This window comes from Marmota monax, unplaced genomic scaffold (assembly GCF_021218885.2).
Source record: "Marmota monax isolate L192 unplaced genomic scaffold, Marmota_monax_Labrador192_F-V1.1 WCK01_AAM20220418_F8-fsc00035, whole genome shotgun sequence".
NCBI classification, from domain to species: Eukaryota; Metazoa; Chordata; class Mammalia; order Rodentia; family Sciuridae; genus Marmota; species Marmota monax.
The window spans coordinates 14,778,752-14,794,110 of NW_026691961.1; the positions used below are offsets into that span (position 1 = coordinate 14,778,752).

The window sequence follows — 15,359 nt, forward strand, 5'->3', positions numbered from 1 at the left end:
AACTCTGAGACGGGGTTTCCTCACATGTAAAATGGGGTCACAGTCCCGTGACCTCAGAGAGTTCTGAAGAGTTTTGAGGTGGGCCTTACGAGGACGGCTCGATGCGGTGAACTTTGGCAAATTTTGTCAGAACTCTCAGAGGAGGTGATGAATGACCCCCGTTTTCCCATTACTAGCAGGAGACTATGGGGTCTCCCAAGAGTAGGCATTTGTTTGGTTCTATTCTTGGATTTACTGCAAAGCTGACTGGCACCTTGGGCTTCTCCCTGTGCAGGGCCGGAACCGCCTGTTCATGAGGTTTGCTTCGCTGCCGTGGGGGGAAAAGAAGAGCTGACCCCTCCAGAGAGCCACGTCACTGGCAGAAGCGAATGTCCAGCCTCCAGGTGTAAACTGTCCCCTCCTCAGGAAATCACGGTGCCTCTAAACGGGGCTGCGTGGCGGAAAGGCCTCCTGCAGACGGCGGTTGGTGACTCAGCGGGGTGTTGTTTAGTGCTCATGGAGAATGTGCCGGCCACAGCCCCCCCAGCTGCTCTGAAGGAAAGGGTGGGGCTCAGAAAGTGGTGCAGGAAGAAGGGGATCCTCCGTCCTTGTCCTTGGGAAGTGTCCTCCCTGTGAGAGCTCAGGGTGGGGAGTGGGGGCCTGGGTCTGAGGCCTCCTTCCTCGGCCATGAACCAGTTCGGGGTTCTAGATCAGGTTTCTGACTCTGGGTCTCGGTCTTCTCATCTGTCATGAGGGACACACAGAGAGCGCAGCATCAACTGTCTCACGAGGTTGTTTTCTACAGCAACACAGAAGGGCACAGAGGAGCCAGCTGCCAGGGTGAGGCTGACAACCACCCGCTGTACGGATCCTTCATTCTGGGCCGGAAGGAGGGTTTCCTGTTTGGGACGATGTCACTTCATGACCTAATGGACCTCGTGGCCCTTGGGGGGCACACCCATGTTGCAGTTGGGAGTGTGGCATGTCAGAAAAGGGACTCAGATCTGAGCTTACCTGGGGCTGGAAGAATCTAAAAACATGATTTTTGTGAAAGTAACTCAGTCTGGGGCATGGTATACAGTAAGTGCTCAAGAAAGGCTGACTTTCCCTGGGTATCTCAGACACGCTGCTGAGGACCATGTGAGCTTGAAGGACACATCCCTTGCTGCCTCGCCTGGAGACGGGGGAGAGGACCCGCCAGCATGTGGGCCAGGCAGAGACGCAGGAGGGGGACAGCCTCTCTAGGTCCTCACAGCCGCCGGGAATCCATGCTCTTCTCCGAGGGTCTGAGGCTCCTGAAGGGGTGAGATTGGAGGTCTTTGCCCAATACCCCCCTTGCTCTCCTGAAGTATCATGCTGCCTGGGCCTTGCCCCCTGAGCTCCGTCCGACATGAACTTTTCCACATGGGCATTCTGTAAGGGCCAACTCGCCCCAGCTGCACCTTCTTGGGTCAAATCTTTGCCTGGGGGAGGCTACCTGCCACCCTGCGTGAACAACAGTCCTCTGCACTCCTGTCCTCGTCACAGCCACAGGAGAGCGTCCCCTTCCACTGACCATGCATTGCCACTCCTTAGGTCAGGCTGAGAGACCGACCTGCCGTGGGTCTCGGGGCAGAGCTCTGTCTGGCGCAGAGGAGGGGAAACTCCGACCTCTTCACACCAGAGCAGCTGCTGCTGCCTCCCAGAGACCCCGGGGCTCTCACCCTGTGGCCGCACGTGGCAAGGAACGCCCCAGGCCCACCCACCGGTGAGAAGGCCGCACTCCGGCCTAGGCCCCGGGGGGAGAAGCCTCTGCTGGAGGCCTCCACCGTCTTGAAGACTCTGAGGTGACCAGACTGTACCGTCCCTAGGAGCAGCTCCTGGTTCAGAGCCAGCAGCCGTGTTCGTGGGGTTGGGAGAGTCTGGCTGCTAGGGCCAGGCGTGATGACCTTGGGCGTGACTTCCCGGGCTCCAGTATGACTTCAGCAGGGTCCTGAGCCCTGCGTTTCCTCGGTCCACAGAGGGTGGTGTGTGGGGCATCCTTCATGGGCCCCTTTGACGATCTCAGGAGAAAGTGAGCAGACCCAGGGAAGGCTGAGAAGAGCGAAGGAGGTTTTAAACTGCCCACTGAGGGCACACCCTCAGACAGCACAGCGTGGGGCCGCTCTCCTGAGGGAGTCCCGTGGGGTCGAGATGGGATGAGCATGACCTAGGAACCACTTATTCTGAGCACAGGTATCTTTCCGTCCACCCATCCATCCAGTCAGTCACTGTCCCTCCATGGATGTGTTTGTTTTTCTATCTAAGCATCCATCATCCAACCAAGTAAGCACTCAGCATCCATTCACCCATCCATCCATCCGTCCTTCCATCCATCCACCCATCCATCCATCCGTCTGTCCATCCATCATCCATCTGTCCATCCATCCATCCATCCATCCACGCATCCATCCATCTGTCCACCCATCCATCCATCCATTCATCCATCCACCCATCCATCCGTCCATCCATTCACCCATCCGTCCTTCCATCCATCCACCCACCCATCCACCCGTCCGTCCATCCACCCATCCATCCGTCCATCCACCCGTCCGTCTGTCCGTCCGTCCACCCACTATGTACCCATTCTGTACAATATTCACTGATTCCCACCGTGTCCCAGTCACCGTGCTGCACCATGTGCTGGGCTCTGAGCAGGGACGGTGACAAACCAATCTCCTGCTCTCGTTCAGGGAAGAAGACAGAGGACAACGTGGACAAATGAACATGAGCCCATGACCAGACCTCGGGTACTAGCAAGTGTGCGAGGACAAGAGACGAACGTGAGGAAATCGAGAGTGACCGGAGGGTTCTGTTAGAGACAAGGTGGCCGGGAGTTGAAGCGGAGCCTGGGATGGGATGAAGAGGGAGTCTCGAGAAGACGGAGCGGGCGCATGAGGCGGGCGCAAAGGCCCTGCGGCGCCCTTGTGTGAGAGAGCGTCAGTCTGGCTGGGCCTGAGGGGGCTGTCTGGGGCAGCCCTGGCCGTGGGCGGAGAGGAGCTGGCTCCGGGACTGTGGGGAGGAGTCCAGATTTTATTCTGATTGTAATGAAAGGTACTGAGGACCAGGAGGCAGGTGAGTGGGATCCTCTCACGCGTACTTTGGGAAGACTGTCCTGCCTCCTGGAGGAGGGGTAGACGTGGAGACCAGGGTAGACACAAGTGGATGGGTTAGGCCATCGCAGGAGTCGGAGGGACACATGATGGACAGATGGTGACCGTGACGAGATATGGATGGACCCTGGTGCAGTGAAAGGCCATGAGGCAGAGCTGGCCGAGGGGCGGCACGTGAGGGGATGCCTGGAGGGGACGATGACCCACAGGTTCGGCCTGAGGAAGCCCTCCTGAGAGCAGGCTTCTGCAGGGCTTCTCAGCCAGCTCTGGGTCCCGATGGCAGCTCCACGGACCACTCCCCAGGCAGCGAATGGGGCCTGGGGGGGCCCTGCCTGGTCTCAGCCTCGGTGAACAGGGTGGCTCCTGGTGAAGGTCAAGGTCATCAAAGTCAAGGCCCTCAGAGTGGGAGCTGCACAGGAAGACGGGACCCAGGAGAGGCCCAGAGGCAAAGCTCGAGGCTGAAATCCTGAAGCCAGGCCTCGATTCTCCCAGTTTCCAGTGTGTCCAGTGGGGGGAGATCAAGCCATTTCCCCTTCACGCTGATACTCAGCGTGCCGCGGCCTTGGTGACACCGGCCATAGCAGCCAAAGTCAGGACAACAAAGACCACAACTCCATTTCTCATTTTCATATCAATTGGCAGAAATTATCTTTATTAGAAAAATGAAATTTTCCTGTATTTACATTTTTACACCGTATGATTGGGCACTTCTTTTGCCTCGGGATTTATGTACATATCAGTTTGCACACACATTTCATAATCCCATTCCTTAAAACAGTTGATAACACATTGAACAAAATTAAAAGACGTACTACAAGAAGACAACCATAGTATATGCTTCCTCTATCATAGAAAGGTGTTAAGCAAACGTGTAATTTTTGTAGCTATGCTTGGAAATATTTAATACAATTATCAGTACTTCCTCATGCAGTGGATTAAAACATGACAGATATAAACCGTTGTGATTGTAAGTGAAGATCTAACCCCACACGAAGACCACTGAGCTGAGGAGCTCGCAGCCCGCTTTGGGCTCCACCGTACACGAGATCAAGCCACTTCTGACGTGAGTTTTAGACGGTGTTTGAAGGTGGCTATGAATGGAAAGCCTCTGCATATGAGCTCCATCCCGACTGGGTTCAAAGCAGACTCAGACACAAACCCTTTAGTATACGCTGTTTAATGCAATGACCTTCTTCTGGGAGATGACCAGTCTATACCCTACGCCACGGTCTTATATTTCATGAGTGGAAAATAAATGGCTCATCTTTTTTTTGTCTGAGAATATCATTATCTTTTATTTTTATGATCTACTTCTTATTCAAGCCACCCATGAACTCATCTAATTCTTTCTGAATACTCAGCTTGAAATATATATATACTATACATAAACACACATACACAAACATTCCAGTGTGATATCAACGATGATGAATTCTACCGATTAATTTGGCAAGTGTATGCTTTTAAATTTAGCAGGGGGACGAATAAGACTAATATTCAGAATTTTAAAACAGCTGGTTAAAAAAAAATCTTCAGGGACCCTCAAGCAACCAAGTCACATCTAGCCATGTAATTACTTGTACCTGGCAGTGAATGTACTTTCTATGAAAATGTTATTCTTAACTTAAGATCTTGAAGAGAATCGAGACAGTTGACATCCTTCCCCATGAAAAAAATCGGGGTAGCATGAATGTCACAAGTGCCACATACATCTTCCCCGATCCACCAGAATTCTCCAAGACGACCCCGAGGAGCCATACAAAATCATCATTGGAGTCTTCTAAGTTCTATCATTTCCCTAGTGATCATGGCCCCAGAGCTGTGTCTACAAACCTAATAAACTTAAGATTAAAAAAAAGGTAAAATAGATTTAAAAAGTCAATACTGTTCATTCGCTTGAATTAGCTTGACCGAGAATAGAAATGATTCAATAAGTCTTAGACGGCTAATGTAAAAACCTCAATTGAATTCAAAAGGCTATGATTGTTTTTCATGGCGAAACTGACAATGTTCTTTATATTTCTGGACCTTTACTATTTGCTCAGTTATCAATACTCTTTGATTCGAGCCCTTTAAAATCCTGAAACGGCAAAATGTCAGATCAATGAGAAGCATTTAAAATGCCGAAGACGAACTCATGTTTGCTGGAGAACAATTAACCTTATTAATTCAAAAGGCAGCTGCGGCTTTGGCTATGTGTTATGTTAATATCTTTCCAGGGTTCATCTTAAACCCTTCCCAAAGGTCTGAAGGAGAATTAACTGGAAGAGGTTATGACCCGGGGCTACCACTAATGAGGAATGTTCTAGAACTGCAAAAAATGCAGACGCCTTGTTTGGCTGGCACGGTACAGAAGAGGGACTTGTGAGTGATAATCTGCTCTGTCTTGTTGGTTTCTGCAGATCTCTGTCACCTTATCTGAGGAAGTTAATTTGAGGAATGACTCCATTTTAAACAATTTGGTTCTTGTTCCCTGGAGAGTTCTGTGCTTTGAAATATGGCTCCAAAGTAATGCTGTTGGCCAGATCATTCTTTGGGGTGCTCCACTTTCTGCATAGCTCAACATCCCTGGGAGGATGTCGTCCTGCACTTGCAGACAGCAACAGGATCTCAAAATAGCTGTTAAACATCAACAACGCTCTGTCTCGGCTACGTTTCAGGGCCAGCTTGAAAGACAACCTTTAAAATCCCTGCTCAGATCCTCATCTATGCCATGGTCTGCATGCCCCACCTCACAGTAACTATAGGTGCCAGAAAAGCAGCAGCGTGGCTTTGAACGTGGGAGGAGAAGGATGCCCAAGAAGACACGTGGGTGCTCGGGAGCATCGTCTACAAGGTGCATTCGACACCAGATCCTCGGGGCTCCTGAGCCCAGTGAACTATTCCAACTCAAGAACTCTCCTTCGTGGGACAAAGAGAAGAAGCACTCAGCGGTTGAACAGTCATCCTGACACTCGTGACCAGGACAGTCTCTCTAAGGCAATTAGGAAACGTCACAGCAGACCAAGAAGGGAAACATCAACAGAGCACTTCGGCAGCCGGCCCTCAGCCATCTGGCTCCTGAAGCTCCCCAGCCCTTGTGCAAACCTCTGTCCTCCACCTCGTCAGCCTCTGAGCCTCATTCGATCTGCCGGGCAGAGAGGAGCGAACGTAGAACAAAGAGGAGGGACAGTCACCTTGCAAATGACACCACCTCCTTAAAAATGGGTCACGATGTTTAGGAGAGCTTCAACGAAGGGCCACAAGGCCATGTGTGTGTGTGTGTGTGTGTGTGTGTGTGTGCGTGTCTACACACGCGAGCACACTATGTACATATGTCTAATGCAACAAGCCCTGATGCCAACTGATAAAGTCAGGAGAGAGTGGGAAGGGATATTCAAGATTAGGCACATGCTCAATAGAGAAAATAACTTCTCAGGAACCAAAAAATAAATGCTGACTGCACTCCCATGAAGGAGGAGAGAACAGACAATGCTTGAGTCTCGGGAGGGACTGTGAACAGAGGTGAGACCCCCCCGTGTGATGGACACACTCCATTCCTGACTCTGAGGATCAGGGACCAGCACACCGGAGAAGGGGACCTGGCCACAGCAGCTCTCTCTCTCCGACTCCTCTTCTGACCTCCCTGGAGGAGATCAGGCACTTCGAGAATGTGTCCAACATCAGGGATTTATTAACTGACTCTAGTTTCTGATGAGGCTGAGAACAACTAAGCCTCAGATTCCTCATCTGCAAAATGGGAGCAATCATCCTGCTATCCTATGGCTATTTTGAGAACCTCATTCTAGAATGTTCCTAGAATGTAGGCTATACTCAGTGTGGGTATATTTTGATATTTCCAGATTTAGTTGCTGACACATGGTGTGTACTTGTGATAAACAGAGAATCTCACATCTCAGTCCTGCCCAGAACTGGGTTGGACAGGGTAAAAAAAATCCCCTCTCCACCCGGCGGGTCCTCCCGAAATCCGCGCAGACTCCCCGTGTCGACTCTCTAGGGAACCTGCAGCTTCCCTTCTCCAGCCACAACAGTAGGCACTTGGTCCTCCCTGGTCCTTCCCTGATACATTTATACCCTGGACTGTCAAAAGTGTCCCTCACAAGTCCAAGACCAGACAAAAAAACCCTTGGGGAACTGTTCCCTCTTTCCCATCACGGTCCATTTTCTCATCCTTGCAGGGTTCTTCCAACGCCCTTCTGAAGCACATGTCGCCCAGCAGAGCTGGGAGGAGGTGATCTGGCAAGGGCTGGAGGACCGGTCCGAGCCTGCCTGTGCAGAGGAATCATCCTCCTGGTTCGCTGCTCCTGGGTTCCTAGACACCTCCTCTGGAGGTCTCAACATCAGGGCATTTCCAGGAGCAGTGGGTATATGGGGGAGCTTTTTTTTTTTTTTTTTAAAGGTTGATCTTGGGATCGGATTCATTCTTACTTCTTGGCAACAACTTCATTAATCGTTTCTAATTCTTACTGTTTGGTATGCGTTTGCCATCTACGCATCTTAGGTATCTTCCATGTTAAGGAACGGAATTTCCAAATCACAAGCTACTTCTGAAAGGGACTGTGTTTTCTATTGCCTTTGTAGCCCCCTAAGACTAAAGTGGACTTCAAAAGAGAGTGGACCCTCCGTCGAGTCCCCTCAGGTAACCAAGGTACTTGGTTCAACCTCGGTGCTTGGGAAGTAGCGCTATGACTTCAAGGATTGCTGCCAGATGTCATCTTTGGTTCGCGGTTTTAAGCCACATCCCTTGTTGGTCTTTCTCAGGGACAAAGTCCCTGGGAAAATGAGGGAGAGTGAAAGAGTTTGTAGGAAAACCCAGGTCACAGGGGCTTCCCGGGTCTGTCTACACAGGGCACAGCAAGCCAGGTCAGTTCTATGGGCCTTTCTGATTCTGATCCGAGGTTCTCAGAAGGGTCCTCCTTGAAAAGACCTAGAAGCGGGTCAGCCTGGTAAGGGGGGCAGAGCCAGCGATCAGACCCCGGGGCCCCGCCCCTCGCCATCCTCGCCCTCCGTGTCTTCCCCGTCCCTGCCCCGTCCAGCTCCAGTTTCTCATCTGCCTCCTCTTCCCCAGGTCCTGTGCAGTCCTACGAACTCTGATTCTTCTCAGACTCTCCGGGGCAGGCATCTCTTGGCGATTCTATACCTTCGGCACTTCTAGGCACAGAAATGCAGGGGTGGGGGAGGAGGGTAAGGGGTTTAAGTAGGAAATCTATGTCTTTGGATGGGTTTAGAGAAATCAAAGCCCACGTCAGTGTCCTCTTTAGAACAAATGTAAACAGCGACTATTCCACGATGGCTCACCCCAGAGTTTTGCCTTTCAAGGGACCAAGAATACCAACACCCCAGATCCCACTTGGGCTCTGTTACCCTCCCTAGAACTGAGATTAAAAAAATATAGAATGCCTTCTCTACGGAAGCAGCCTCCCGCCAAGACAACCAAACTGGGTTTCCCTCGTGTCAGCGCCGCCACTGCCGCTGGCTTTTTAACAAACACTGTACATATGTACAACTCCATTGGGAGAATACACCTGGGTGTGGACTGTAGGAATCAAGCGGTCTATTATATACATGTGTACGCGGCATTGGTGTTCCCAGGGGAGTGCATCTGACCAGCTCTGAGCTGACAGACACCAGGTGGCAAAGCAGAACCCAAATGGACAAAGACAGATGAACACAGTGCGGCATGGGGGCGGGGGCGGGGGACAAGGGAAGCCGCGCATTGGGACGACTTTTCAAGTATGGACCCAGAATGATCTTTCCATTGGCACTTTTCAACCCTGTTTAGCAAAAAAGATGAAGTATCCAGAAAGGGCCTGATTTTGACTCAAGTAAACATAAAACGATGCAGTTGGAAGGAAGACAGACCTTGCCTGGGACCCTAACATATCACAAACCAGCCAATGAACTGAGCTTCCACCCACTTCCATCTTTTTTTTTTTTTTTTAAGTTCAATTCTGTCTACGGTAGCCGCGGTCCACACAGACACGGGCTCCGTTTCGGAAACAACCCGTGATCCCTCAAGGATTCACGCATAACGGCTCCGCACAAAGAAACAGTCCAGATATGTGCATCCTGCTAACGAATACATTCAGCTCCTCTGAAGGGCATTTAGGTTTTCTCAAATTAGTATTTATTTAGGTCTTAAACCGCAAGGGATTTCAGTGCAAGGTATTTATTTATATGACAACCGATTATTAAAGCTGCACTTTTTAGGTTTAAAGGAGATAAATTTTTAATCACCATTTAATTAACACCAACTTTCTTTTTCTCTTTTTCATTAGCAATTCTGTTTGCAAAGATTTCAGGGCATTTGTCATTTCCTGAGAAGGATGCAGAATATTAAATACACATCCGTAGTAGACATATCAAATAGAATAAACAATGTGTGCCCGCTGACTACTGTGGATCTTTTGACTAATTAACCACCTTGGCTAAAGTCCCATTTAAATGAAACTATTTCATTTGTAAACAAGGTGTACTTTTCTTTTTTTCTCCCCAGAAAGTATGCGTGAATTGATGTGACAGATTTTGCCGCAATGGGTGAATTTTAATGTTCTCATCAGAAAAGCTAAGTATGAGGTCTTTCCTGGGAAATAAGATGAGAAAACCAAGGAGAATCCATGAGACACTCATTTGTAGTGGTGGATAAAATAACGGAGAGAGGTGGACGGGGTGGTGAGGTTATTATAATCCCTCCAGCTCTCGGAACCTCACTGCCGGGGAGACGGACCCACTGGGAACTGTCTGCTTGGAGCATTGAACATAGCCACAAACAGCCCCAGAGCCCGCAGGTGCAAGGTTGATGGAAACTACTTTCCTGAACACCAAGGTCCCCAGAGCAGAGGTTATGCCCAGAAGACTCTCTCACAGAATCCTCTCCATTAGGTGACTGTGTGTGCTACTGCCCATGGACAGGAACCTGGCCATCGCATCCCAGTGTACCTCTCTGAGGATCGGTACAGAAGGGGGAAGTCACTTGTGGTCACTGAAATGTCAGGAGAGATGGCAGCTCTGACTTAATCCAGGTGAAACTTGGGCGTTCTGCTTAGACGGCATCAGCCGCCCAGATCTCAGGGCTGGGAGGGTCACGGAGCCCTCTGTCATGGGTGCAGAGCTCAGGGCTCCCACGAGCTCCCCTCACCTCCCGCACCAGAGGCACCGTTTCTCATGGGCGCCACGAATCTGGTTTTACTTCGTGAAAGGACTGAACTGACCTGGGCTCCCTTTGCATCGCTTCTCAGTATGGTCTCTCACTTGGAAACTGCCCGTCCGCCCAGTGGCTGATCTTCCTGTTGAAGCCCTGGCCTTTAAGTGTCAGTGAGAGAACGGGGGATGGAAAACACGTGTCCATGGAATAGATTCTAATTTCCAGTTGTTTTTACTGTGACTTGTTTTACAAACACCTTGGATATGAAGAGAAGTCTATTTCTCCCACCATATTATTTTGGGCTTTTCCCAAAAGCCACGTTTTTAGTCTCTTCCTCCAGAAATGTAGGGGTCAGCAGCCAACGATGCTGTTCTTAGGGGAAGGCTTGCTGACGGATGGAGTCAGCCCTGGAGACTGTGTGTGGCATCAGGCAGGCCCCTGGGCTCTGGGGACACCCGAGGAAGACAGAACGCCTCTTTGGATTGGTGGGACATCGTTGCCCTGTGTTCTGGGGAGGCTTTTAGAACTTACTTCCTGTTAAGACAGGCCAGGCTCATGAGGACATGGCAGTGACCTCGGCTGGGCGAGCCCAGGGCTGGGATGCGATGGGGGGGCAGAGTCAGAAGGGGCTAGAGACTGCACAGCCTCAGAAACTTAAATCAAGGTCAGAAATAGGGGCGACCATCCCAGGTCCTCTTATCCAGGTCTCCCCATTTTGGGGTCTTGAAAAGATGCAGCATCCAAGAAACAAAATGTCATTTTCAAGCCCGTGGGTCACCTGCACCACCTCCGCCTCCTCTGCCTAAGACAATAGGAAGCTGTTCCCTCCCAGGCCTCCTCTGCTGCCTACTGCGGACACTCAGGTTCATCTCAGCTCCTTCTCAACATGATGCGAGTGTCGGGGCAGGGCACCTTTCTAGAGCAAAGCCAGTCCGTGTATCCCTGAGCTCTGAGAGAGCCATCCCCAGCCGCTGTCCACTTGGAGAAAAACCACGCTGCCTATGGAGCAGAACACAGCCTGAGGGGGAGAAACGGGTCATTTTTGTTCAACCTGCCACCTGTCTCCTTCTCCAAGAGCCCAAGCAAACGTCAGTAAGAAACCGGGAAATGGTCAGGCTAGTTCCACAAGAGCTCAGGTTTATGCAGGAGGCTACCAATGAGACCGAGGTCTTCTGCAAAAACGGATGGCTATTAGCCCAACTATTTCCAGGATAGTTGTGTATTTAAAATATACTAATAGAGTAGAACCATACAAAATGTTTCAGTCATATCGTTTGCTGGTTTTATGATATTTAATTTTGAAACTAGAAAATTCTGGTCTGAAAAAGTGTCATAAAATAACAACGACCTTTATTTTTTCTGTTTGCTTTTTTTTTTTTTTAATGCGGCAGGTGCTGTGCTAAGAAGTTTCCCAAGTGTGAATATTCCCCTCTCTGCCTCCAACTGTTTTTGATAACGAGAGTCACCCGTGCCGTGCGTGCCCGGGTTTTAGCAGAGTAAGAATGAGATGAGACACACGCGTCTGGGGGTTTTTCACATATTTCTGTTGGTGCTGACGAGGCAGTTTGCCTTGGAGAGAGAGAGTGTGTGTTTCAGCAGAGAGAGAGCGCTCAGCTCGTCAAGTTCATCCACAGTTTGGGGGGTGCTCAGGGAGGAGGCATGAGTGTCTCATGTTTTGGAGACTTTTGATTTGAGGAGGTTGGGGTGGAAATGAGCGTCCAAGAGCGTTTTGTGACATTAAGGAAGATAAACCTAAAACCATGCTAGGCTCGGGCAGACAGATGGCACGGTGCTCCTTACAGATCACTGTACGCATATGGCTGTTGGCACGTGTCACCACATTAACAACTCTGGGAACAGAAACACACAGCTAATTAGACACCACCATGGCTGTTCGGGGGACGGGACAAGTTACGGTTCCGCTGGGAGGGTTGGGGTAACAGAAACTATACAACCCTGAGTCGTCACCAGAAGGGAGGAAATGCGAACTTACGTACACAGGAGTCTTCGGGGTCAACTACAACGGCCACTGTGTCGCGGACAGAAGATCCACACTTAGGTATCGAAGACACACACGTGCTAGTCTATGCAGCTCTGAGCAAGACCATCAGAGCCCAGGATGAGAGGAAAACGCACATCAACATCCAAAGAGGTCCCTGTGGCTCCGCCTGAGAGTCCCTGTGGCGTTTCGCTCCAGCTGCGTCTTGGAGGGACGGTGGTAAAGGGAGCAAAGGAGCCACGAACACGCTGATCTGCTATTCTTGGGGGAGCCTGGGGCTCTCGGGGTCGGGCCTGGGCATGAGGGGCAGCATAACAATAAAGTGAGAACGGTTACGAGCCAGACTTCCTAACCTCCCGCACAGGTCCGTCTCGCTCCGGTGCAGGTGCGCTCCTAACTGTCCTATTGTCCGTGTCAGGGTCACATGCATACCGTATTGCTTATTCTGTATCAGAGAAACCATTAGGCATTTCAGATGAGGAAATGACATGGTGGACCGACGTTAATGGGATTTGAATACAGGGAACCATAACATCGCCATCGACACCCTGGGCCGTTATTGCCAACACACCTGGTAAGGCGTGTCCGGAGACCTGCCCCTTTTTTTTTTTGTTTTGTTTTTGGTTAAGGACTTAACTCTCTGGTTTCTGCTGTGCTCAGCACACAGCTCAAAGATTCCTTGAGTGGAAGATTATGGCATGAGCCATGTGCAAAAGAGCCAACAAAAATGACCTCTCTAAGCCCTCCTCCTCCTTGCAGGGCACTATCGGACGACCACATTCACCCTCCAGAGCGCTCACCACTCCATGTTTCCCTATGATAAAACATTAATGGGAGAGTTTAAACATCAGATTCGATACTAGGCATTTTCTTGTACACGCGTCTATTGCTGCAGGAATTTAAAACCCTGGGGGTAGAGTACATATTATTCTTATTTGCAGCATAAGGCATAACATGCTCTGAAATATACACATCACTGTGGCCCCGACTGTCCCTGGAACAGTACGACGCCGTGGACCTCAAGGATGATCGAAGGTAGCTGTCATTCATGGCCTGCGAGGGCAACGAGTGTTTATAGGGGTCTGAGGGGCATCTCCCAATAACGAGGCGCTGGTCATCCCCGTGGGAGTGGAGGAAGGGGTTGTCGGAGGTGTGGTCTGGCAACAGAGACTGGCTCCTCTTGCTGCCCTCCAGACCCTGGGGGAAGAGGGAGCTCTTGTTCCCCGAGAGTTTGCTGGAGGGGACGCTGAACAGGCTCCCGTACAAGTTGCCCTCCAGAAGCCGCTCCCTGTCCTTGAGGCTTATGCTCCGGGAGGGCCTGCCCAGGTCCATCTCCCTGGGTTTATCCAGGATGTTGTCGTAGGAATGCTGGCGGCTGATCCTCAGTTTGCTCTTCTGGAACTGGAGAGCGTTGTTCTGCGCCCAGTCCTGCTGGTAGACCTCCTCCCGGGGCGTGGGGTTCCCCGTCTCCTGCAGCATCTGGTCTTCGTCGATGTCGTAGAGGTTGCCCATCCGCAGGCAGGCGTCACACTTGAAGGGGGACCTCATGGTGAAATGGCCGGAATAGGTGGGCAGGTTGGAGAGGCAACTCCTGCAGTGGGTGGAGCCCTGGCGGTAGCGGTCGCTGCCCTCGCTGTGGGGGGACCCCTTGTCTTTGAGGGTGAAGTGCTTGGCGTAGAGCTTGTACTGGTGGTCGTTGTTGGGAAGCCCGTCTTCGTTACGCAGGGGGTTGCGGTTCATGGGCAGCGTGGAGTCCGCCTTGTGGAAGTTCTCGTTGTGATCCTGGTAGCTGTCCGGGAAGCCCACGTTCTCCGGAAGGGCCATGTTTTCCACGAACTGGGGCGGGTCCAGGTGGAAGCTGGGCTCCTTCTCCCCGTCGATGGTGTAGATCTTGTCCCTGGGCGAGCCCGCCTTGGTCTTCAGGTAGGTGCGCTCCACCTCGCTGCAGTCCTTGGGGAACTTGGAGGCCAGGGACCTCTTGAAGTTGTCCTTGGTCTTGTGGCTCTTGTTGTTGTCCAGCTCCCGGTGGCACGTGGCACGACTGGAAGCTTCGGAGATGTCGGAGTGGGCCACCTCTTCGGGAAGGTACCGGGGGCTCTTTAGGGAGTGGGTCCTGTTCTCCACGGTGGTCCCCTCATCCCTGTGGGACACCGGGTTCTGGCTCAGAGAATCCTGGCGCAGGGACTCCATGGACTTCTTCCACAGCTGCCGGGGCCTGGAGTTGCCTTTGGACTCTGTGCTCACGGCCACCTCCACCGTGTTCGGGTTGGACTCGTTGAGGGTGAGAGGGTGCTGGCCTTGGAACACGTAGTTGTTGAGGTTATCCTTGTGCCTGTTGGCGACGAACGTTTGGAGTTCATTCATGTTGTCCCCAAAGATGCTGTCCTTCCCCTGAAAGGACCTGTTGTCCGAGTAGATGAGGTTCCCCTTGTCTGAGACCATGTCCATGATGAGGGAACCTCTCTGGATGAAGTCCGGGGCTCTTTTGGGTGAGTCCATTCTGGAGGAGTTCATGTTGGACACGTTGGACGTGTTCTTGGCCGACCGAAGGAGCTTCAGCATGTTGCTCTGGGAACCGGTCAGGCTGAAGTCTGGAGATTTCTTCTTTTCTTCGATGTGCACTCCGTGAATGCAGCTGTAGATGCCCTGTGAGGGAGCAAGACCAAACAGCCGTCAGCATCGTCCCGTGGTGCCAAACCGTTCCCACCTGGACCTCACCCACAGAGGGGAGGTGGGCTTCCTGTAGGAACCCCGGAGAAACAGCAGTGTCCTCTGACCCCTGATGAACTCTTCACTGAACCTCAACTTATAGGGCCTCAGGTTTGTCTGACAGCTCCGGCTAGGACTACCTTGGCCACGAGTCACATGTGGAGTTTGAGAGAAGGAATCAGCCGACCTTCATACAACTGTAGGTCTCTGGGCCTCAGGACTGACCCACCAGGACATTCAGTCGCCCCCCAACACCTGCAGCACAGAGCCAGTCTCGTCCACGTTCTCTAGCAGCGTCTTTGGAGTTTGGACAGCAGAGAGTTAGCTATTGACAAAGAATCCAAGTCCCCAGGCAAGGGTCACTTACAATGGATTCTTTTCTGGAATTACCCGCCTG

At 51.4% G+C, this 15,359-nt stretch overlaps 1 protein-coding gene across 2 annotated transcripts in view; it reads right to left on the minus strand.

Annotated features, from left to right (window-relative positions):
- Positions 1–3,735: 3,735 nt before the first annotated feature.
- The window catches only part of Grin2a (glutamate ionotropic receptor NMDA type subunit 2A), a 335,101-nt gene continuing 323,477 nt past the window's right edge, over positions 3,736–15,359 (minus strand). For both annotated transcript variants that reach the window (XM_058579798.1, XM_058579800.1), the window contains one exon: positions 3,736–14,899. In XM_058579798.1, the coding sequence (XP_058435781.1) occupies positions 13,094–14,899 (1,806 nt within the window). In that variant the 3' untranslated portion in view covers positions 3,736–13,093. The remainder of the gene's footprint in view (positions 14,900–15,359) is intronic.